We start from the raw sequence: 25303 nt of genomic DNA, 5'->3' as shown, positions 1-25303 counted from the left end.
GCTCACTGCAACCCCTGCCTCCCAGGTTCGAGAGATTCTCCTGCCTCAGACTCCCAAGTAGCTGGGATTACAGGTGCCCGCCACCACACCTGGCTAATCTTTTTTTTTTTTTTTTTTTTTTAGTAGAGATGCGGTTTCACCATGTTGGCCAGGCTGGTCTCAAACTCCCGACCTCAAGTGATCCACCCGCCTCAGCTTCCCAAAGTGCTGGGATTACACGCGTGAGCTACCACGCCCAGCTTGCACATGCAACCTTTTTTTTCTTTTTGAGATAGTTTTTTTTTCTTTTTGAGACGGAATTTCACTCTTGTTGCCCAGGCTGGAGTGCAATGGCGCGATCTCGGCTCACTGCAACCCCCGCCTCCCAGGTTCAAGCAATTCTCCTGCCTCAGGCTCCCAAGTAGCTAGGACTACAGGCACCCGCCACCACGCCCGGCTAATTTTTGTATTTTTAGTAGAGATGGGGTTTCACCATATTGGTCAGGCTGGTCTTGAACTCCTGACCTCAGGTGATTCGCCCATCTGACCTCCCAAAGTGCTGGGATTACAGGCGTATGGCACTGTGCCCTGCCACAAATTTAACTTTTTAAAGGTCAGTTAACTCAGCACAAGAAGGCTACTTGATGACCTTAATAAAGTACTTTTTAGTTAAATGCTAAGGGCCAGGTTAAAACGGATTAAAGAATGAAACCCAAAGGAACTGAAATAACAGCATATTTAACTTTTAGTAAGTTCTAATTATTATCTACACCTAGGCCTTACCCTAGGCAATTCTCACCACACATCCTGGTAGTTGGGTCGATTACATTTATTATGTTTTTTTTTTGTAGAGACGGGGTCTCGCTATGTTGACCAGTCTAATGGACTGCTCTAAGACGTTTGGCCTGGGGTGATCCTTCCAGGCAGGAGGATCACTTCAGGCCAGGAGACTGGGACCAGCCCACTAGACTGGGCAACATAGAGAGACCCCAAGTTTAGTAAATGTGGGTGGCAGTGGACTCAAATTGTAGAATTGGCACAGGTAAAAGCAGTTATTCACTTTTCAGAGGCACACTGTGTGGATGTGAGAACAGGCTGGCATTTCCGATAACAGGTCTGCGTGTTCCCAAGTCCTTGTATCCTACAACCTTCACATAGACATCTTATCTAACTATGCTGTCTTACCTAACCTATAGCGCTCTTGCTCCCAGAGTTTAAATGGGAGCCCCCAACTAATTACTGTGTAGTAGTCGAACTACACACCAGGCACTTCCCCGACAACCTACAACCCCATCCAAAGGGGTCAGAAACTGGTAATAAAATATCAGCTGCGAGCCTCTCCTTCTCCTAAAGAGATCTTATCAACTTGGCTGCACCTTCCCACCTCTAGCCTGCGGGAACAAGTATCCCAGGATCCCGGGCGGTTTCGATTGACGTTAGTTCCGGGAAAAGTAACCTTGCATCGCCGGTTGCGGGCCTGGAAAGCTCTCGCGACATTTCCTCCCGCGAGATCTGCTTGCTCACTGTAGCGATGACATCCTCCTCCTCCTCCCCGCCGCCTTTCGGCAATCTTCGCCAGTCCCAGTCCCGACCAATCTGTACTCAGATGGCATGGATCAGGGTCGCCCCCTCGAACCCCGGTTCGCACGGAGCGTCAGGTGGCAGCGGCGGGGTGCGAGCTCCGCGAGGCCGACGGCAGCGGCACTGCGGGTGGCCACGGGCAGGCGACGAGCAGTGAGTGTGGGCGGGGCGGGGGTAAGCCACCCGTGTAGCGGCTCGATTGTTCTGGCCTGGCTATGGCGCCTCTCCTCCCCCCCGCCATGGCTCCCCGTGTCCCTGCTCCGCTCCTCTCAGTGAGTGAAAGTGGCCGCCGCCGCCGCCGGCCCAGCGCCCGCAGCCGCCTCAGCGCCGCCGCCATCTTGGGGTCCCAGGAGCCGCGGAGGGAGCGAGCTAGGAGCGTCCACGCCCAACGCAGTCACCGTCCCACGGCCTCAGAGAGCGAACCGCGGCTCTACCGTCGGCGGGGCGACCCCCCCCTCCGGACCCCGCCCGCACCCCGCCCCCCCTCCGCCGCCGTCGCGGCGGCGGGGCCAGGCGGCCCGAGGTGAGGCGACTAGACGTGGGCGGGCGAACGGAGTGGGGGTTGTGTAGGTCTAGTTGCGCCCCTCTCTGCGGGCGACAACTGGGCCGCGTCTTAAAGGGGCCGTAGCCCCTGGCCCTTGGATTTGTTGGGGTTAGTATGGAGGATGGGTGTGGACACTCCCCGCAGGGTTGGGACCTCAGGGACTAGGGCCTTGTCCTTCCCGTCTCATATCTCTGGAGACCCGGGGTCATGCGGTGACCTCAGCTACCTGAGGAAGCCCGTGGGGCGCCCACACGTGGGGAGTGTGTTAGACCAGGTGCACGTGGGACCCGGTGGGGCGGTGTCGGGCTAACACGTGTGTAGGTTTGGGGGTGGGCAGGGGCAGGGCGGAGGCTGGAAGGCCTTGAGTGGGAACCCCGTGAGGGTTGTATATGTCATTTTAAACAAATGAGATCTAAGGGCTTGTTAGTGTGTCAATCTGTAAGGGGCAAGTTGAGATACGGTTGAATGGTGCACGCTGCTGGCTGGTGTTGGGTGGGGGCAGGCTGACACCTGCATAGACTCAGGAGTGTCTAGATGACATCCCTTCTGTTGTTTTAGGTTTTTACAGAGCGACTAGGAAAGTGTCATCCTATTTTGACATTCCTTCTTGAGCTTGCTAATGAAAAGTACTACTTCCGTAATCTCCGAGGCTAGAAGCCCCCTACAGTTTAGGAGTGACAGAGCCTAGGAAGCCACTTACTATTCTAGTTAACAGCCAACTGTGCCTGGAATTCTTTGATTCACGCACTGTCTCTAGTTTGATGTACTTGTTAGAAATGGAGGAAGGAATTTGGAGGTTGACCTGGCTAACGTCACAGGTTGGTTTTCCAGTCAGTGACTTTCATTATTTCCTTCACAACAAAATTATTGTGGCTTTTCAGTGGCAACTTAAATTAAATAATAGCTTTATTGAAATATGATTCAAACACCAAAAAATTCAGCTTTCTAAAGCGTATAATTAAGTGATTTTCTAAAACTATATTTATTAAGTTCTGTAGCCATTAACCACTATTTAATTCATCACCCTAAAAAAGAATCTCTAGAAGCCATTTAGCAGTCACTCTCCATTCCCTCTCCCTCCAGCCTCAGGTAACTATTAATATATTTTCTGCCTAAATTTGCCTAAAAAAAGAAACATATAATATGTATCTTTCTTTGCCTGGTTTGTTTCACTTAACATGGTGTTTTCAAGGTTCATCCATGTTGTAGCATGTATCAGGACTTAATTCCTTTTTTTTTTTGAGACTGAGTCTCGCTCTGTTGCCCAGGCTGGAGTGCAGTGGCAGGGTCCCGACTCACTGCAACCTCTTCCTCCCAGGTTCAAGCACTTCTCGTGCCTCAGCCTCCCCAGTAGCTGGGATTACAGGCGGCCGCCACCACACCCGGCTAATTTTTGTATTTTTAGTAGAAACGAGGTTTCACTATGTTGGCCAGGCCGGTCTTGAACTCTTGACCTCAAGTGATCCACCTGCCTTGGCCTCCCAGAGTGCTGGGATTACAGGCATGAGCCACCGCCCATGGCCTCATTTGCTTTTAATGCCAAATAATATTCTGTTCTAGTTGCATTTTATGTTTGAAATTTCCAAGCTCCTCCTCCTGTAAAACAATTTGAGATCATTATGTGTGGTAAAATTTGCATACGTTCTAGACTTTAAAATGAATTTTTTTTTTTTTTTTTTTTTTTTTTTTTGAGATGGAGTCTTGCTCTGTCGCCCAGGAGTGCGGTGGCACTATCTCGGCTCACTGCAACCTCTGCCTCCCGGGTTCAAGCAATTCTCCTGCCTCAGCCTCCCAAGTAGCTGGGATTACAGGCATCCGCCACCATGGCCAGCTAATTTTTGTATTTTTAGTAGAGACGGGGTTTCACCATGTTGGTCAGGCTGGTCTCGAGCCCCTGACCTCGTGATCCACCCACCTTGGCCTCCCAAAGTGCTGAGATTACAGGTGTGAGCCACCGCGCCCGGCTGAATTTTGTTTTTAAGGGATTAAATTCCATCATTTTAGTTTACTGTGTTCTTTTTCTCTACGTTTTATTTCAGTAGAAACCAAATCAATTTTTGAAAGTCTATAAATTGTGATGGGAAATAATTGTAGTGAGCACAAATGTGATTAGAAAAGTTTATGACTAATAAAAACATTTTGAGTACATCAAGGTGGAAACGTGATTAAGCCAAAGCAACAAATCAAGAGCTGTGATGCTGGGCATGGTGTCTCAAGCCTGTAGTCCCAGTTACTCAGGAGGCAAGAGGATCACTTGAGTCCCTAGTGAGCTATGATTGTGCCAGTGCACTCAAGCCTGGGCGGAGGGCGAGACTCTGTCTCTAAAAACAAAACAAAACAAAACAAATTATAAGCTGTGGTGTTAGAAGTTCACTTAATGAAAGTTTGTTGGCTGGGTGCGGTGGCTCACGCCTGTAATCCCTGCACTTTGGGAGACTGAGGTGGGTGGATCACCTGAGGTCAGGAGTTCGAAACCACCCTGGCCAACATGATGAAACTCTGTCTCTACCAAAAATACAAAAAATTAGCTGGGCGTGGTGGTGCGCATCTGTAATCCCAGCTACTCAGGAGGCTGAGGCAGGAGAATCGCTTGAACCCGGGAGGTGGAGGTTGCAGTGAGCCGAGATTGCGCCACTGCACTCCAGTGGAGTGCAACGAGAGCAAAACTCTTGTCTCAAAAAAACAAAACAAAACAAAACTGGCTAGGGGATTTAATATGTCAGCATACAAATTCACATTAAATAGGGTAGGCTTGGTGGCTCACACCTGTAATCCCAGCGCTTTGGGAGGCCGAGGCAGGCGGATCGCTTGAGCTCAGGAGTTTGAAATCAGCATGGCCAACATGGCAAAACCCTGTCTCTACAGAAAATACAAAAATTAGCTAAGCATGGTGATATGCGCCTGTAGTCCCAGCTACTTGGGAGGCTGAGGTGGGAGGATGACTTGAGCCCAGGAGGCAGAGATTGCAGTAAGCGGAGATTGAGCCACTGCACTCCAGCCTGGGCGACAGCCCGAGCTGGCTCCACAACAACAACGACAACAAAATACACATGAAATCTAAATGCTAGGATGCAGTGGATTTTAGAGTGGACAGAGTGGGTTGGGGTTAATAGGAGACTAAGTTTTTTTTTTGAGACGGAATCTCGCTCTGTCGCCCAGGCTGGAGTGCAGTGGCGCAATCTCGGCTCACTGCAAGCTCCGCCTCCCGGGTTCACGCCATTCTCCTGCCTCAGCCTCTGTGAGTAGCTGGGACTACAGGCGCCCGCCACAACGCCCGGCTAATTTTTTGTCTTTTTTAGTAGAGACGGGGTTTCACCGTGGTCTCGATCTCCTGACCTCGTGATCCGCCCGCCTTGGCCTCCCAAAGTGCTGGGATTACAAGCGTGAGCCACCGCGCCCGGCCTGGGAGACTAAGTTTTTGTAGGAAAACAATTGAAAAGTTTTTTTGTTTTTTTTTTTTTGAGATGGAGTCTCGCCCTGTCGCCAGGCCGGAGTGAGTGGCACGATCTAGGCTCACTGCACCCTCTGCCTCCCGGGTTCAAGAAATTCCCCTGCTTCATTCTCCCAAGTAGCTGGGACTACAGGTGCATGCCATCACGCCTGGCTAATTTTTGTATTTTTAGTAGAGATGGGGTTTCACCATCTTTGGCCAGGATGGTCTTGATCTCTTGACCTTGTGATCCGCCTGCCTTGGCCTCCCAAATTGCTGGGATTACAGGCGTGAGCCACTGTGCCAGGCTAACAGTTGAAAAGTTTTAAAGTTGGATCTAAAGTATCAAAATGTTGATATGATTGGCTATAGCATATAGAGAATGAGAAGGGCATAGACACTAATATCAGACAACTCTTGTGAGTCAGTCAGTATGGTAGATACCTTACATATTATCATTTTAATTCTCATGAAACTTCCTGGTAGTAATTCTCATTTTACAAATAAGAAAATTGAAACCAAGTTAAATCACATAGCCAGTAAATGACAGAATCAGTATTCTATTTTTGTTATAGTCCTTCTGCTTTCCCCAAAAATATTTTGAAGAGTATTTTCAGCCAGGCCTAGTGGTTTCCACCTGTAATCCCAGCACTTTGGGAGGCAGAGGAGGGAGGATTACGTGAGCTTGAGGAGCTTGAGACCAGCCTGGTCAATATAGTGAGACCTCATCTCTATAGAAAATAAAATTTTCGGACTAGGGTGGCGTGTGCCTGTAGTTCAGCTACTTGGAAAGCTGAGATGGGAGGTTTGGTTGAGCCTGGGAGGTTGAGGCTACAGTGAACCCTGATTGTGCCACTACACTCCAGCCTGGGCAACAGAGCTGTTCCCTCCAGAGCAGGGTTCTTAACATTTTTTAATGTATCTTGGACAGCTTTGTAGTCTGAAGACACCTATTCTGTTGGGCAAGAGGTTTTTTTTTTTCCTCCTCCCTGCAAAAAGGTTTTTTTTTTGAGACAAGAGTTTTGCTCTTGTAGCCCAGGCTGGAGTACGGTGGCACGATCTCAGCTCATTGCAACCTCCACCTCCCGGGTTCAAGTGATTCTCCTGCCTCAGCCTCGAGAGTAGCTAGGATTACAGGTGCACGCCACCACGCCCGGCTAATTTTTGTATTTTTGGTAGAGACCGGATTTCACCATGTTAGCTAGGCTGGTCTCAAACTCCTGACCTCGTGATCTGCCCACCTTAACCTCCCAAAGTGCTGGGATTACAGGTGTGAGCCACTGTGCCTGGCCTGTTTTTGAAACTTCTTAGTGAATAAGATGGTTAAGTCTTAAGAACAGACCAGACGATTAAAAAAAAATTCTTTTTTTTTGAGACAGAGTCTCACACTCTCGCCAGGCTGGAGTGCAGTGGCGCCATCTCGGCTCACTGCAACCTCCGCCTCCCGGGTTCAAGCAATTCTCCTGCTTCAGCCTCCTGAGTAACCGGGACTACAGGCACGTGCCACCACGCCCAGCTAATTTTTGTATCTTTAGTAGAGATGGGGTTTCACCATGTTGACCAGGCTGATCTGGAACTTCTGACCTCAGGTGATTTGCCTGCCTCTACCTCCCAAAGTGCTAGGATTATAGGTGTGAACCACCACGGCTGGCCTATTTTATTTTTTAAGCGTTAACGATTCTTTATTTGATATTACACATAAACCACACCCTAAAGTGCTTTTCAGTAAGTAAAAGGAACCATTTTAGTTACAAGGAATTCTAATTAGCTTGGCATAGTTAAGGCCAAAAATGTAGACATTGCTGCCTTTTCTTCAGCCCTTGCCTTTAAGAGGCAAATAAACACAAAACACAGGTGAATTGTGCTTGGTTCTGAGACAATGAAGGAATTTTGCCAGTATTTAAATATGCTCACATAACCAGTTATATAAATCTAAATACAAAATCAATCTCCAATAGATTTTAAGATGGCATTCACCATCTTGATGAAAAGTTGAACATTACTAATGAAGTTCAATCATGTCTTTAGAAGGGGAAAACAATGATATCATTTACTTAATTGGAATTACTATTAAAAAAAACAACAAAAACCAAGACCTTCATGGTAACTCACACCTGTAATCTCAGCACTTTGAGAGACCAAGGCAGGCAAATCACTTAAGTCTAGGAGTTTGAGACCAGCCTGGGCAATATGCCAAAACCCCATCCCTACAAAAAATTAGCCGGGCGTGGTGGTGCATGCCCGTAGTCCCAGCTACTCTGGAGGCCGAAATAGAAGGATCACCTGAGCTCAGCAGGTCAAGGCTATAGTGAGATGTGATCCTGCCACTGCACTGCAGCCTGGGTTACAAGCAAGACCCTGTCTAGAAAGTAAAAGAGGCCGGGTGCCGTGGCTTATATCTGTAATCCCAGCACTTTGGGAGGATGAGGCGGGTGGATCATGAGGTCAAGAGATCGAGACCATCCTGACCAACATGGTGAAACCCCGTCTCTACTAAAAACACAAAAATTAGGTGAGTGTGCTGGTGCGTGCCTGTAGTCCCAGCTACTTGGGAGGCTGAGGCAGTAGAATTGCTTGAACCCTGGAGGTGGAGGTTGCAGTGAGCCGAGATCATGCCACTGCACTCCAGCCTGGTGACAGAAGGGAACTCCGTCTCAAAATAAAAGTAAAATCCAAAAAACCAAGTATATTCATTTAACCACAGCCAGTTTTCTTTTTTTTTTTTTTTTTTGAGGCGGAGTTTTGCTTGTTGCCTAGGTTGGTGTGCAATAGCATGATCTCAGCTCACTGCAGCCTCTGCCAACCGGGCTCACGCAATTCTCCTGCCTCAGCCTCCCCAGCAGCTGGGATTACAGCCACCCACCACCACGCCTCGCCAGTTTTTTTGTTTGTTTGTTTGTTTTTGAGATGGAGTCTCGCTCTTGTCGTCCAGGCTGGAGTGCAGTGGTACTATCTCAGTTCACTGCAACCTCCACTTCCCAGATTCAAGTGATTCTCCTGCCTCAGCCTCCCGAGTAGCTAGGACTACAGGTGTGTGCCACCATGGCTGGCTAATTTTCATATCTTTAGTAGAGGTAGGGTTTCACCATGTTGACCAGGCTGGTCTCAAACGCCTGACGTCAGGTGATCCATCTGCTTCGGCCTCCCAAAGTGCTGGGATTACAGATGTGAGCCACCGCACCTGGAATAATTTTTGTATTTTTAGTAGCGACAGGGTTTCACCATGTTGGCCAGGCTGATCTCGAACTCCTGACCTCAGGTGATCCACCCGCCTCAGCCTCCCAACCTCCCAAAGTGCTGGGGTTACAGCCATGAGCCACTGTGCCCGGCCAGACATTTCTATTTTGTAATAAATACGGCAGTGGCCAATTACTCATTAGTACTTTTTTTTGAAGTGTCTTACTCTGTCACCCAGGCTGTAGTGCAGTGGGGCAATCTCGGCTCACTGTAACCTCTGCCTCCCGGGTTCAGGCAGTTCTGTCTCAGCCTCCCTAGTAGCTGGAATTACAGGTGCCCGCCACCATGCCTGGCTAATTTTTGTATTTTTAGTAGAGATGGGGTTTCACCATGTTGGCTAGGCTGGTCTTGAGCTCTTGACCTCAAGTAATCCGCCTGCCTCGGCCTCTCAAAGTGCTGGGATTACAGGCGTGAGCCACTGTGCCCAGCCATTAGTAGCTTTTTTGAGGTAAGCTATCAAATCTGCCCTTTCTATCTTATTAATGCTGGCAAAGATCATTTTTGTTCCAGGAATAGACTTCTTGGGATTCTCCAAATACTGTATCAGTGTATCCTTTCCCCAGGCAATGCTTTTTTTTCTTATTGGCATCTGTGTAAGTGAATCCAACAGCCTGACCTGTCTTCTTTCCAAAGAGACCGTGGAGATTTGGCCCAGTCTTTTGCTGGCCTCCCTTTTCCATGGTGTGGCACTCACTGGACATGCTTCTGAGCACACATATTCTTGTTTTTCAACATCACCCTTATTTAATTCTCTGTTTTGTACAAAGGTTCCGGTTCTGAGGGTGGACGTCCTGCTCTCTCAGTGTCTACTTTATAGTGTTGTTAGACATGAATGAGGCAATCCATGTGACATGCTTAGTACCATTCCTGATACATAATGTTTAATAAATGCTATATATGATTAGTCGAATTGAACCCCTATTTTACAGTGGAACTAGTGAGACCCAGAGTGGTTAGCTGCCTGTCCTAGTCTATTTGTGGCTTTTCTTTTTTTTTTTTTTTTTTTTGAGACGGAGTCTCGCTCTGCTCCCCAGACTGGAGTGCAGTGGCGAGATCTTGGGTCACTGCAACTTCCACCTCCCGAGTTCACGCCATTCTCCTGCCTCAGCCTCCCAACTAGCTGGGACTACAGGCACCTGCCACCACACCCGGCTAATTTTTTGTATTTTTTAGTAGAGACGGGGGGGTTTCACTGTGTTAGTCAGAATGGTCTCGATCTCCTGACCTTGTGATCCGCCTGCCTCAGCCTCCCAAAGTGCTGGGATTACAGGCGTGAGCCACCGTGCCTGGCTTATTTGTGGCTTTTCAATGGATTCAGCTCACAGCTCTTGACTTCATCTTCTTTCTTTCTTACCATGCTGTTTCCACTGAAAGTTGTTGTATCATTTAATTCAGTTGAAGTTACTGCTTGATAAAAATATTGTTTGATACTGTAATGGTGGACACATGACATGTCAAAACCCATAGAACTTTACAGCACAAAGAGTAAAGTTTGTTTATTTATTTTTTGAGACACAGTCTTGCTGTGTTGCCAAGGCTGGAGTGCAGTGGTGCAATCTCGGCTCACCACAACTTCTGCCTCCCGAGTTCAAGCGAGTCTCCTGCCTCAGCCTCCCTAGTAACTGAGATTACAGGCATGCACCACCATGCCCAGCTAATTTTTGTATTTTTAGTAGAGATGGGGTTTCACTGTGTTGGTCAGGTTGGTCTCAAACTTCTGACCGCGTGATCCACCCTCTTTGGCCTCCCAAAGTGCTGGGATTACAGGCGTGAGCCACCATGCCCTGCCTATTTATTTATTTATTGAGACATAGTCTGGCTCTGTTGCCCAGGCTGGAGTGCAGTGGCATGATCTCAGCTCACTGCCACCTCTGTTTCCCAGGCTCAAGCGATTCTCCTGTCTTAGCCTCCTGAGTAGCTGGGATTACAGGTGCCCACCAAGGACACCCAGCTAATTTTTGTATTTTTAGTAGAGACAGGGTTTCACCATGTTGGCCAGGCTGGCCTCGAACTCCTGACTTCAAATGATCCACCCTCCTTGGCCTCCCAAAGTGCTGGGATTATAAGCATGAGCCACTACACCCAGCCTAGTTAGTTATTTTTTAACGATAGAGTCTTGTTCTGTCACCCGGGCTGGAGTGCAGTGGCACCATCGTGGCTCGCTGCAACCTTCACCTCCTGGGTTCAAGCAATTCTCCTGCCTCAGCCTCCGAAGTAGCGGGGATTACAGGTGTGTGCCACAATGCCTGGCTAATTTTTGTATTTTTAGTAGAGATGGGGTTTCGCCTTGTTGGCCAGGCTGGTCTCGAACTCCTGGTCTTGAACTCCTGGCTTCAAGTGATTGCCTGCCTTGGCCTGCTGAAGTGCTGGGTGTGATCTACTGTTCTGGGCCTAAGAGTAAACTTTAATGTATGCAAATTAAAAAAATTTTTTTTAGAGGTTAAGGCCTCTCAGGCATGCAAACCTTGACAGGAGAAACTAACTATCACAAATGTGTGAAACAACCTTGCTAAACGGGAAGAAGGTGCTGATTTAAGTAACTTTGGAAATGAGTGGAATCTGTAAGACAAAAGAGACTGTAAATAAGCCTTATACTTTAATTGATAAAGTTACATCCCAAAGGGGTAGAGGTTAACAATTCTGATCTGGTTTAAAGGAAAATGCATTACTGATTACATATGTAACTACAATTGAACAATTAAGTAAATGGATGGCAGGAGGCAGGCTTTTCACTGTTGGAGTGGAATTTACAGATAAGCAAGGCAGGAGGCTAGAATAATCTTTGTGGTAATGGATTCAGGTTGGAGATACCAGTACAAAATACTTGAGTTAATATACACAAATATATTTCCATTCTTTGTCAGCTGAGAGTTGAAAGAAACAACACCTAGGAGTGCACCTAGTGCCCAGATCTTGGTTTCTTTTTTTTCTTGAGACAGGGGTCTTGCCCTGTCACCTAGGCTGGAGTGCGGTGGCATGCTTACTGTAGCCATGACCTTCCGGACTCAAGCTTTCCTTCCACCTCAGCCTCCCAAATAGCTGGGGCTGGGACTACAGGTGTATGCCACTATGCCCAGCTAATCTAATTTTTTCTTTCTTTTTATTTTTTTTGAGACAGGGTCTGGCCCTGTCACCCAGGCTGGAGTGTAGTGGCGCGATCTCAGCCCACAGCAACCTGTGTCTCTCGGGCTTAAGCCACCCTTGCACTCCAGCCTCCCAGGTAGCTGGGACTATAGGTGCTCGCCACCACGTGTGGCTAATTTTTGTATTTTTCATGGAGACAGGATTTCGCTATGTTGCCCAGGCTGGTCTCAAACTCCAGAGCTCAAGTGATCAGCCTCCCAAAGTGCTGGCATTACAGGCATGAGTCACAGCGATTGGCCAAAGTTTTCTATTTTTATAGAGAGGTGGGTTTCCCTGTATTACCCAGGCTGGTCTTGAACTCCTGGGCTCAAGCAGTCCTCCTGCCTCAGCCTCCCAAAGTGTTGGGATTACAGATGTGAGCCAACACACCTGGCCCTGGATCTTAGTTTCTAATATTATTCTCCAATAAAAGAAGCTAGTGCTCCTTGGAGAAATAGTTGATTCTGTGATTGGGGCGGGAAATATATATAAGATGAACCTTGAGTATCTTGTTGTGCCAAAAAATAAGGAAGTGCTCTAAAAACAACAACATTTCACATTAATGGGGTTATGTCAAGGGAGCAAAGGAACCAACTGAAAGTTTCCAGTGGCCAAAGCTGGAACAATTTGAGTAGCAAAATTAAAGCAGAATTGGATTATGACCCATAGTATAAAATAAAGTTTTATATTGATGTAAACAAAGGATTGAATGAATTAAAATTCTCCTTGAAATACTCTAGTGGCATAGTTTTATGTCGTAGGAGCCTCTAATTTGCTGGAAGTACTTCAGACTTGGAGTACTTAATCTTGTGGGGCTTTGAAGTCACACTTCTTGGATTCCAATCTTGGCGCACTTCTGTTTGTATGATCTTGGGCGAGTTAGTTAAGCTCAGTTTCTTTGTATGTAAAATGGTGGTTGTAATAGTGCCTACATCATATAAGGTTTAAATGAAAATGCAAACAGATATGAAACATTTGGCACATAAATCTCAGAATGGGTGAGTATGTAGCCTCCTATTTGAGAAAATAGAGAAATTTGGATCCCCACTTGGAATTCTTTATAATGGAGGTGCCCCCCAACCTCCAAGCTTCTTGTGTAAAGGATAATGTTTAACATTTAAAGAAGTGTTTATCAACCACCTGGTTTGATGTAAACATGTCTCCTTGTTGATTATTAGACCACATAGTTAATAAAGTGAAAGTAACTACATTTGCTCTTTATATAATCATCACAGATATGACTGACTGAAATATCTACAGTTTGAAAAGCAGGATCCAGTTAGTGTACAGTTCAACTCATGCTTATTTGCAAATGGTTTGTCTTTGGGATGAATTACCTGAACTTTGATTTTCAGTCTTCTTTGAGGAACACAGTTCTACATAACTTGTCTGTTACTACCCACACTGGTTAAGTGTGTCCACTCTCATAATGAAAACTGACTTTTAGTATAGTAAAATTAAATATAAAAGTGAATTTTGTACAGAATACATAATTCTGTACAATATAAATACTGACAAGTTGGCCAGGTGTGGTGGCTCACACCTGTAATTCCAGCACTTTAGGAGGCCGAGGCAGACAAATCACTTGAGGTCAGGAGTTTGAGACCAGCCTGGCCAACATGGTGAAACCTCGGCTCTACTAAAATACAAAAAAAATTAGCCAGGCGTGGTGGCTCATGCCTGTAATCCCAGCTACTCGGAAGCCTGAGGCAGGAGAAACCCTTCAATCTGGCAGGCGGAGGTTGCAGTGAGCCAAGATTGGACCACTGCACTCCAGCCTGGGAGAAAGAGCAAGACTGCCCCTTTAAAAAAAGAAAAGAAAAGAAATAAGGGCCTAGCAGTAACTAGAGAGTACAAAGCAATCAGTCCAGGATTACTCATGAACATAGCTCAGAAAGTCTGATATATGTGAGTATGATTCTGAAGCATACAGTTTACCATTAACATGAAGCTGTTGGCAGGGCAGCTGAAGTATGATCAGAGTTCCGATTCAGGATAATGAGCCAGAGTTCAGGGTGTGGAACAGGCTATTCAATGATGAATTGTTTCAAAAACATATTCAATAGTTCTTTCATCCTTAGCAATACAGTATTGAGCCTGTGGTCAGATGAATTTTATTTTATTTTATTACTTTTTTTTTTTTTTTGAGATGGAGTTTTGCTCTTATTGCCCAGGCTGGAGTGCAGTGACCGCAACCTCTGCCTCCTGAGTTCAAGCGATTCTGCTGCCTCAGCCTCCCAAGTAGCTGGGATTACAGGCATGCGCCACCACACCTGACTAATTTTGTTGTATTTTTAGTAGAGACGGGGTTTCTCCATGTTGGTCAGGCTGGTCTCGAACTCCTGACCTCAGGTGATCAGCCTGCCTTGGCCTCCCAAGGTGCTGGGATTACAGGCGTGAGCCACCGCGCCTGGCGGTCAGATGAATTTTAAAGAGCCTCTTTGCGCGAAGTGAGACAGGTCTGATAGGAAATTAAGAGACATTTTAAAGGAACTCTTAATTTGTCTGGAATGTGGGGAAGTAGTAAAAGATTAAATTGTAAAAAGTAACTCAAAACCAGATGATAAAGGTCTTTAAATTTCAGGCTGAAGAATTTAGATTTTATTGAGTTTTGGAAAACTATTGAGGAACTAATGACATAATCAGAATGATGAATTTGGGCTGGGCACAGTGGCTCACACCTGTAATCCCAGCGCTTTGGGAGGCCGAGGCAGGTGGATCACTTGAGGTCAGGAGTTTAACACTAGCCTGGCCAACATGATAAAATCCTGTCTCTACTGAAAATAGGAAAAATTAGCCGGGCATTGTCGTGGGCGCCTCTAATCCCAGCTACCTGGGAGGCTGAGGCAGAAAAATTGCTTGAGCCAGGGAGGCGGAGGTTGCAGTGAGCTGAGAGCGTGCCACTGGACTCCAGCCTGGGTGACAAAGCGAGACTCTGTCTCAAAAAAATATAAAACAAGAAAGATGATTTGGGAATACTGATCTGGAAGTATCTGCGAGGATGAATTAGAGTGAGAAGAACCTGGAGGTGGGAAACTCAATTAGGAAGCAGTAGTCTAGGTGTGAGGCTAAGAAGAAGCTAAATGAAAACACTGATAATAGGAAGAAACTGACATATTCCAGACATTATTCCCAAAGAAGAATTAACTACACATTGGGACTCACTGCATGTCAGGAGAGAATTAGAAGTGGGTGTAAAAAATGATTCATAGATTTTGAGTCTGAATAATTGTTATATAAATAGGAAAGACAGATGAACTAGCTGCTGTGGAGGCATATGAGAAGTTTGGGTTTGTAGGGGCTAGAAAGCATCTAGAAAGCATTTCTAGAAGCATCTAGAAATGTGGATTATATGCTGTGCAAGTTGAGAGCCAGAGGGTCAGTCATACAGCAGTGTTTATTGAATTCCTGGTAGAAGATGAGATTTTCTAAGGGGTAGGAATAGATGACAGAACTTTGGTATACTCCACATTTAGAATAAAGTTTCAGTCAAGGAGTTAAAGAATGAATAGTCCCAAGTTTTCAAAGATAAATAGAGTATCCAAAAGCAAGAGTCACTCAGCAATATCGACTTCATTCATTCTGATAAACGGGTGATCAGAGAGCATGGTTCTCAACCGTATCAGACCCAACTCTCCTTTTTTATTACAAATATTTTATAATACGCCCTTTTTTTTTTCCTTTGAGACAGAGTCTTGCTCTGTTGCCCAGGCTGGAGTGCAGTGGCACTATCTTGGCTCACTGTAACTCCGCCTCCCAGGTTCAAGAGATTCTTCTGCCTCAGGCTCCCAAGTTGCTGGGACTACAGGCACCCGCCACCACACCTGGCTAATTTTTGTATTTTTAGTAGAGATGGGGTTTCACCATATTGGTCAGGCTGGTGTCGAACTCCTGATCTCAGGTGATCTCCTGCCTTGGCCTCCCAAATTGCTAGGATTACAGGCGTGAGCCACTGCGCCTGGCCTAATATGCCCTTTTTAAAATTCTGAAATGAAATCTATAGATAATATAATATGTAATTTTAAAAAGCAGTATGATACCCTAATTGTAATATATTGGGGAAACATAAAGTAACTTACAGTTACACAGTATGTATTTTAAAATGCAAATGCATGGGCATGAACCCATAATAGGTGACATAAGAAATAGTCATATCTTCTTTTTTTGAGATGGAGTCTTGCTCTGTCGCCCAGGCTGGAGTTCAGTGGCACAGTCTTGGCTCACTGCAACCTCCACCTCCCAGGTTCAAGCGATTCTCCTGCCTCAGCCTCCTGAGTAGCTAGGACTACAGGTGCATGCCACCAAGCCCAGCTACTTTTTTTGTATTTTTAGTAAAGGCGGGATTTCACTGTGTTAGCCCGGTTGGTCTCGAGCTCCTGACCTTGTGATCTGCCCGTCTCAGCCTCCCAAAGTGCTGGGATTACAGGCATGACCCACCATGCATGGCAAGAAATAGTCACATCTTTTGTACTAGTATGGAGAATCACCTTGACTAAGAGTTACAAATAAAGTCTATTTGTGTTGGTGACTCAAATATCACAAGTAAGAGGAAACTATTGAGCTAAGGTGAAATAAAAGAGGATGGAATGATTTGGTCTTCAGGCTCTTCCAAGATGAGCGGGGAATGACTTCAGAATTTTGAGGAAGAGGGAAAAAAGATTCGAAGTAATCGTGGTAGAGAATGAGAAACAATTGATAGAAGGGGGGTAAAAGGGTTATTGAGAATTATCAAGTGTTTTGCTGAAGTTGGACAATAACAGATGGGTCAGGTTGATGGCCATGCAGTTTTCTTGTAGGGAATGAGAGACAAATAGAGGAGATGAAAGTGGTTATTACAGCAGCAGCTTTTAACATGCTAATCAAGACTAGGCTGAATTGAGAGGCCAGCAATCTTAAAAGATGATTAAAAAATAATTGTCAGCCCGGTGGGTGGCTCATGCCTATAATCCCACTACTTTGGGAGACTGAGGTGGGTGGATCACTTGAGGCCAGGCGTTTGAGACCAGCCTGGCCAACATGGTAAAACTCCATCTCTACTAATAGAAAAATTACAAAAATTAGCCAGGCGTGGTGGGGTGCGCCTGTAGTCTCAGCTACTTTGGGAGGCTGGAGGTGAGAGAATCACTTGAACCCAGGAGGCAGAGATTGTAGTGAGCGGAGATCACCCCATTGTGCTCCAGCCTGGGCGACAGAGGGAGCCTCTGTCTCAAAAAAAAAAAAAGAAAGAAAAAATTGTGAATGGTAGTAATGGTTGCACAACAATGTGAATGTATGTAATACCACTGAAGTATACACTTAAAAATGGTTAAAATGGTAAGTTTTATGTTGTGTATATTTTGCCACCATAAAGAAAAAAATTGAACACTTAAAAAATATAACTTGGTTCTCCAAATGTCATCATAAGACTTCTTGTGGAGATACGTGGAGAATTTTGTGCTTGCAGCACCTTTTTTTGGTGGTATTGTGGACATAAGGGAATGCATTGTAGCTGTCATTTCAGCCATCAGTGGTGATATGCTGCAAAGATGATTTCTGGGATGAATCAATTGACAGGACTGATGTATACTGGGTGTCAAAAGGGAGTATATATTGAGCATTGTAAGACTAGAAGCAACTGTGATCTTTCTTCAACAAATTGTTTTTGATTTCATACTCACATAGGTACTGAGGAATAAGTTTTGAAAATATTCCATTCATTGGCCGGGTGCAGTGGCTCACACCTGTAATCCCAGCACTTTGGGAGGCCGAGGCAGGTGGATCACGAGGTCAGGAGATCAAGACCATCCTGGCTAACGCGGTGAAACCCCGTATCTACTAAAAATACAAAAAGTTAGCTGGGCGTGGTGGCAGGCGCCTGTAGTCCCAGCTACTCGGGAGGCTGAGGCAGGAGAATGGCGTGAACCTGGGAGGCAGAGCTTGCAATGAGCCGAGATTGGGCCACAGCACTCCAGCCTGGGCTACGAGCGAGACTCCGTCTCAAAAAAAAAAAAGAAAATATTCCATTCATTTTGAATCACTCCGTATTACTTGGTAGTCATACCTCCTTAATTAGTGTTATTTTCGTTATCAGGTAAAATAACTAGAGCATGAATTAATTGTCCTATAATAAAAGCTTGGGATGGAGCCAAGCAGAGTACTTTTACATTTATACATGTATCAAGATGAATTATTTGCTGTTCTCTTAAAGGAGTTTTGTTGTATTTTAAAAACCAATTTCTTTGAAATCTTTTGGAGTGGGTGGGTACATGTTAGGTCTCACTTTGAAAAAGTGAAATTTAAAGTTTTTTGTTTTTTTTTTTTACAGTCTCACTCTGTTATGCAGGCTGGAGTACAGTGGTGCATTCATGACTCACTGAGGTCTCAACCTCCTGGGCTCAAACCATCCTCCCTCCTCAGCCTCCCAAGTAGCTAGGTTTACGGGTGCATGCCACTACACTCAGCTAATTTTTAAATTTTTTTGTAGAGACAAGGTCTCACTATGTTAGTCAGGCTGGTCTTGAACTCTTGGGCTCAAGCTGTCCTCCTGCCTCACCTCCCAAAGTGCTGGGATTACAAGCTTCAGCCACTGCTCCTGGCCAAAAGTATTTTTTAGCATTCTTTTTTCTTTATATTACCAAGACTGACAATTTACAAACTATGAAATTCACATAATTTAAATAAAATATACAGTTCAGTATATTTTGGATATATTTTTGGTAGATTTATAGAATTGTGCAACTGTCGCCACAATGGGAATTTGGAACATTTTTCTTTTTTTTTTTTTTTTTTCCTTTTTCTTTCCCTCTCTCTCACTCTCTTGTTCTGTGTGTGTGTGTGTGTGTGTGTGTGTGTGTGTGTGTGTGTGTGTGGTTTTTTTTTTTTTTTTTTGAGACAGGGTCTTACTCCAGGCTGGAGTGCAGTGGCAAAATGATAGCTCACTGCAGCCTTGACTTCCTGGTCTCAAGCAATCCTCTCGCCTCAGCCTCTTGAGTAACTGGCACTACAGGCACGCATCACCATACTTGGCTAATTTTTTAATTTTTTGTAGAGACATGGTCCTGCTATGTTGCCCAGGCTGGTCTCAAACTCCTGGGCTCAAGGGATCCACCCACTTCAGCCTCCTGAATGTTGGGATTATAGGTGAGAGCCACTGTGTCTAGCCTATCTTTTTTATTATTCTAGTGGGTATGAAGTAGTATGTTGCTTTAATTTTAATTTATTGATATTTAGCATTTTTTCATGTGTCTATTAGCTAGTCATACATCTTTGTTGGTAAAATGTCTGTTCAAAATCTTTTGCCCATTTTTAAATTGGGTTATTTATCTTATAGAGTTGTAAGTTTTATGTGTACACACTGACAACTGTGTAAAAAAAAAGAGTTGTTTATGTGGATACAAGACCTTTATCAGATAGATGATTTGCAAGTATCTTCTAGTCTGTGGCTTGTCTTCATTTTCTTTTTCTTTTTTTTGTCACCCAGGCTGGAGTGCAGTTGCAAGATCGTGGCTCACTGTAGCCTCAAACTCCTGGGCTGTAAGTGATCCTCCCACTTCAGCCTCCCAAATAGTTTGTCCAGAGGCCTGTGCCACCATGCCCAGCTAATTTTAAATTCTTTTGAAGAGATGAGATCTCACTGTGTTGCCCAGGTTGATCTTGTCTTCCTGGGCTCAAGTGATCCTCCCACCACTTCGGTCTCCCAGAGTGTTGGGATTACCGGCATGAGCCACTGTGCCTAGTTTGTCTTCATTTTCTTAATGATATATTTTAAAGTGTAAACATTTTTAATTTGCATGGTCTAATTTTTGATCTTTTGTGCTTTTGATTGCATATCTAGAATTTTTTATGGTCAGTCATGAAGATTTTCTCCTGGTTTTTCTAGAAGTTACACTGTTTTAGATAGAAAGGTTATATTAGAAAACTGTAAAAAAAAAAAAAAAAAAAGAGAAGACAACTCAGATGTATGATTGCCTTTAAAGCTTATCACTTAGTTGGCCAGGCGTGGTGGCTCACGCCTATAATCCCTGCACTTTGGGAGGCCGAGGCAGGCGGATCACAAGGTCAGGAGATCAAGACCATTCTGGCTAACATGGTGAAACCCCTTCCTACTAAAAATACAAAAAACAAAAAAACTTATCATTTAGTTTTTTGTTGTTGTTGTTTTTTGAGATGGGGTTTTCCTCTCGTTGCCCAGGCTGGAGTGCAGTGGCACAGTCTTGGCTCACTGCAACTTCTGCCTCCCAGGTTCAAGCGATTCTCCTGCCTCAGTCTGCTGAGTAGGTGGAATTACAGATGCCTGCCACCACGCCCAGCTAATGTTTGTATTTTTAGTATTTTTGTATTTTAGGCTGGGCACAGTGGCTCACGCCTGTAATCGTAGCACTTTGGGAGGTTGGTACTGGTAGATCACCTGAGGTCAAGAGTTCCAGACCAGCCTGGCCAACATGGTGAAACCCCGTCTCTACTAAAAATAAAACAAATTAGCCAGGCGTGGTGGTGGACGCCTGTAATCCCAGCTACTTGGGAGCCTGAGGCAGGAGAATCACTTGAACCTGTGAGGCAGAGGTTGCAGTGAGCTAAGATCACCCCACTGCAAGAGCGAAACTCCGTCTGAAAAAAATAACAATAATTTATGGTTTATTGAGTATTTACGTCATTTGGTGGGCTTATTAGTGTAAATTATGTCATTATTTAATCCTCGTGTAACCTTTTAAGTATTTAGAGATAACCAGGTATAAGGCAGATGTTACTGTTTGAAAGTGGTGGGAGAAGGCTGGGCATGGTGGCTCAAGCCTGTAATCCCAGCACTTTGGGAGGCCGAGGCGGGTGGATTGCTTGAGGTCAGGAGTTGAAGACCAGCCTGACCAACATGGTGAAACCCCGTCTCCACTAAAAATACAAAAATCAGCTGGGCGTGGTGGTGGGCGCCTGTAATCCTAGCTACTCAGGAGGCTGAGGCAGGAGAATTGCTTGAATTGCCTGGGTGACAGAGCGAGACTCCGTCTCAAAAAACAAAAACAAACAAGAAAGTGGTGGGAGAAGCGTTGTTATACTGATTGTGTGATTGTGTCTCTAGTGAAGATGTTCTGAACCTAATGTTGTCTTTAACAATGTAAGGTAGCAAAGAGAATGCTTAGGCTATACCCGCGTTTCTCACCCTCACTTTTATTCTTTTTGCTCCAATTTTCTAAATTTAAATTTTACTCATTATGGCATTTTTACAAAGGATAGTAAAATACTCTGCCAGTACGTCTATTCCCTTATAAATAAGATACCTTACATATATGTATGAATATGAATTCAAAATGAAGAGGGCAGCACCTATTTTGAAGGTGATGCTGAGAACGAGTGCTCCTCTAGTACTTTCCTTTCTGAGGTGCACAACAGTGAGCTTGGGGTGTAGATTTGGATAGTTGTTTATTCATAGTTTTGGGTAATTTTTTGTTGAAAGGGATAAAGGAAGTGGGTATGTTTTAAGATACTGTTTTGAAAAAGTATAGTATGAATTTTCATTGTGAAATGTAACTGTGTTGCTATCCTTTTATATTCTTTATATCCTTTTAACTTCTGCCTTTGCTTTAGGAGGCAGTGTCTGACAAGAGCTTTATCATGATCTTTCTGCAGACTCCTGTCTTCTCAGTGTCTTGTGTTCTGGAAGGTCTGATTTCTCTTCATATTGGGAACAAGCAGGCAAGAGAAAGGGAGAATGGATAGTAATTTCATCTTTCACTTCTTATCTCTGTTCTGCAGCCGTGCAGTCGGAGGTCCTTGTGCATGAAGACAAATTTGTTCTATGGCCTCGGAGTTGGGTGCCAGGGATGATGGAGGCTGCACTGAGCTGGCAAAGCCCCTCTATCTTCAGTACTTGGAGAGGGCCCTCCGGTTGGACCATTTTCTGCGACAAACGTCAGCCATCTTCAATAGGAATATTTCTAGGTATGTTATTGTATCTTTGCAGTATGTTTTTCCAAATTCCTGATTTCCATTATCCTTACAGATTTTATAGGATTAAAGTATCTTATGATTTTTGTTTGATATTTTCTTTTGCCTCTTTCAAATAAAAACAGTCAATTTATATTCTGTAAAGTGTCCAGTTCTAACTTTAAATTATATTTTATTGGGTCAGCTGTAATTGTGGACTCATTCTTCAATTTATAGTGATGACAGTGAAGATGGACTGGATGACAGTAATCCCTTATTGCCCCAGTCTGGGGATCCCTTAATACAAGTTAAGGAAGAACCTCCAAATTCATTGCTTGGTGAAACTTCTGGAGCAGGCAGTTCTGGAATGTTAAACACATATTCTCTGAATGGAGTTCTACAGTCAGGTCAGTGTGGTGTGACATCCATCCCCCTTTGGACTATCGTTATCTTGGGGCAGTCATCCTTTAATTTTTTTATTCTTTGTTTCTTTATACAGAATCAAAATGTGATAAGGGGAATTTATATAATTTCTCTAAGCTGAAGAAAAGCAGAAAGTGGCTAAAGGTAAGAGATAAAGCAGGATGTTTACAATGCAGATAGTCTGCTAAAGTTACTAATAGATGGGAAAGTTATCAACTCATTTTGGCAGATTGACAGAGTTTTTCAAATATGATTCTTTTATACTGGATGTGGTTTTTTGAAGAGATTATTGAGAAAATCTGGAAGATTCAGTGAAGTCATTTAGCAAACATGAATTGAGTACAGGTTGAGTATTGCCAATCTGAAATGCTTGAGACCAGATGTGTTTCAGATTTTGTTTTTGAGACGACGTTTCACTCTTGTTGCCCAAGCTGGAGTGCAATGGCATGATCTCAGCTCACTGCAACCTCCGCCTCCTGGGTTCAAGCGATTCTCCTGCCTCAGCCTCCTGAGTAGCTGGGATTACAGGCACGCGCCACCACGCCCAGCTAATTTTTTTGTATTTTTAGTAGAAATGAGGTTTCACCATGTTAGCTAGGTTGGTCTCAAACTCCTGACCTCAGGTGATCCGCCTGTCTCAGCCTCCCAAAGTGCTGGGATTATAGGCGTGAGCTCCCAGCCTCAGATTTTTTTTTTTTTGAATATTTGCAGTACAAAATGAGATATCTTGGAGATGGGACCCAAGTTAATAAACACCAAATTCATTTATGTTTTATATACACCTTAACATAGCCTGAAGGTAATTATATTTTTGCCTCGGGGATGCTGAATAAACTGTTTTATATACCTGTGTTTTGACTGTGACCTGTCACATGAGGTCAAGTGTGGAATTTTCCACTTGTGGCATCTTATTGGTGCTCAAAACCTTTGAGATTTCGGAGTATTTTGGGTTTTTGGAATAGGATGCTCAACCTGTTATAACGTACTGAGGGGAAAGAGGAAGTACAAAAATTTATCAGATGAAGTCTTTGCACTCATTGGGTCACATAATCAGGAATATTAATTCCATAAGTTCCATAATTTATATTAATTCCATAACTTCCATAAGTTCCTGAGTAGTTTATTCATTTAACAGATGTTGATTTAGTGCATCCATGTGCATGTGCCAGGTACTATTATGGTTGGGCAAGTTTCCTGCCCAATGGTGCTTACATTCTAAAGGAGGCAGGCAGTTAGTAAGCCTGTAAACAAGTAAATAAACATGGCTTCTTTAAAGACATAACATTTCAACTGATTCTGAGTGATCACAGAGAACCATGTTATATCTAGGGTAATGGCATTTCGGTCAGAAGGAACAACTACAAAAGTCCTGAGAAAAGAAACAACTTAGTATGTTTGGCGAAAAAAAGAAGTCTAGTATGGCTAGAGCACAGTGAATGAGGAGGATGGTGGAAGATGAAGTTACAAGACTGTGATCACACAGGCTTTGTCTATGTTAAGGAATTTGTGTTTTACTGTCGTTGTAGTCATAAGCCATTGGAGTGTTTACAAGCAGAGAGGTTGTTAATCTCATTTACACTCTTAGAAGATTACTGTCAGTGGCCAAACTGAATTAAGGATAGTATTTCTTTTATTGAAACTAATTATTTCTCTTTTATACTTTTCCTATGAAGTACTCAAAAGCAATTAAAACCCTTCATTATTATCACTAGGTCCTTCAAAAGGCTCATGTGTAAAAGGTCCGATTTGGTCAATATCAGTTGCGCTTTAGGCTGTTGGAAATGCAGAAATTGTTATGTTTAGCTGTCATATTTTGAAAAATTGAGTTATAATTCATTGTCATAAAATTCACCTTTTCATTTTATTTTATTTTTATTTATTTATTTTCGAGACAGGGTCTCACTTTTTCACCCTGGCTGGAGTGCGGTGGCACAATCTCAGCTTAGTGCAGCTTCGACCTCCTGGGTTCTAGTGATCCTCCAGCCTCACCCCTGTGAAGTAGGACTACAGGCCCGCACCACCACGTTCAACTAATTTTTGGGGGTTTCGCCATGTTGCCCAGGCTGGTGTCGAACTCCTGAGCTCAAGCAATCTGCCTGCCTCAGCCTCTCAAAGTGCTGGGATTACAGGTGTGAGCCACCGTGCCTAGCCAAATTCACCCTTTTACAGGTTAAAACTTAGTTGTTTTTCATGTATTTACAAAGTTGTATACCCATGATTACAATGTAATCTCAGAAAATTTTTAACATTCTGAAATGAACCCTGTACCCGTTAGCAGTCACTCTCCATTTTCTTTTTTTCTTTTTTGTTTTTTGAGACGGAGCCTTGCTCTGTCGCCCAGGCTGTAGTGTAGTGGCGAGATCTCAGCTCACTGCAACGTCTGCCTCCTGGGTTTAAGCGATTCTCTTGCCTCAGCCTCCTGAGTAGCTGGAACTACAGGCGCTTGCCACCACGCCTGGCTAATTTTTGTATTTTTAGTAGAGACAGGGTTTCACCGTGTTGGCCAGGCTATTCTCAAACTCCTGACCTTGTGATCCCCCCGCCTCGGCCTCCCGAAGTGCTGGGATTACAGACGTGAGCCACTGAGCCCGGCCAGCAGTACTCTCCATTTTCTATTTCCTCTGTCCTTTGGCAGCCACTAATCTGCTTTTTGTCTGTGTTGATGTGCCTCTTCTGGAATTTTTGTTTTTGTTTTCTTTTTAAGAGACAGGCTCTTGCACTGTTTCCTAGGTTGGAGTGCAGTGGTGCAGCCATAGCTCACTGCACCCTCGAATTCCTGGGGTCAAGCAGTCCTTCCTCCTCTGTCTCCCAAGTAGCTGGGACTATAGGCACATGCCTTTTTCTGTAGAGAAGAGATCTTACTAGGTTGCCCAAGCTGGTCTCAAACTCCTGGCTTCAAGCAGTCCTCCTGCCTGGGCCTGCCAAAGTGTTGGGATTACAGGTGTGAGCCACCACTCCCAGCCTAGACATTTCATATAAATTGAATCCTAGGATAACGTGACCTTTTATGACTGACTTCTTTAATTTAGCATAATATTTTCAAGGTTCTTCATATTGTAGCCCCTACTAACGTGTTATTCCTTTTCATG

General features: G+C 44.4%; 1 protein-coding gene across 5 annotated transcripts in view; it reads left to right on the top strand.

Annotated features, from left to right (window-relative positions):
* The first annotated feature begins 1895 nt into the window (after positions 1-1895).
* INO80 (INO80 complex ATPase subunit) overlaps positions 1896-25303 on the top strand; it is a 139118-nt gene continuing 115710 nt past the window's right edge. For 3 of the 5 annotated variants that reach the window (XM_055278756.2, XM_063639095.1, XM_063639096.1), the window contains exons 1-4: positions 1947-2083; positions 21621-21806; positions 22029-22198; positions 22291-22358. In XM_055278756.2, the coding sequence (XP_055134731.1) occupies positions 21664-21806; positions 22029-22198; positions 22291-22358 (381 nt within the window). In that variant the 5' untranslated portion in view covers positions 1947-2083; positions 21621-21663. Of the gene's footprint in view, positions 2084-21620; positions 21807-22028; positions 22199-22290; positions 22359-24109; positions 24344-25303 lie in introns of those variants that run through there. The other 2 variants (XM_055278754.2, XM_055278757.2) reach the window with 2 other exon arrangements.

Source organism: Symphalangus syndactylus, chromosome 5, assembly GCF_028878055.3.
Source record: "Symphalangus syndactylus isolate Jambi chromosome 5, NHGRI_mSymSyn1-v2.1_pri, whole genome shotgun sequence".
NCBI lineage: Eukaryota > Metazoa > Chordata > Mammalia > Primates > Hylobatidae > Symphalangus > Symphalangus syndactylus.
This window is presented reverse-complemented; position numbering and strand designations above follow the sequence as displayed.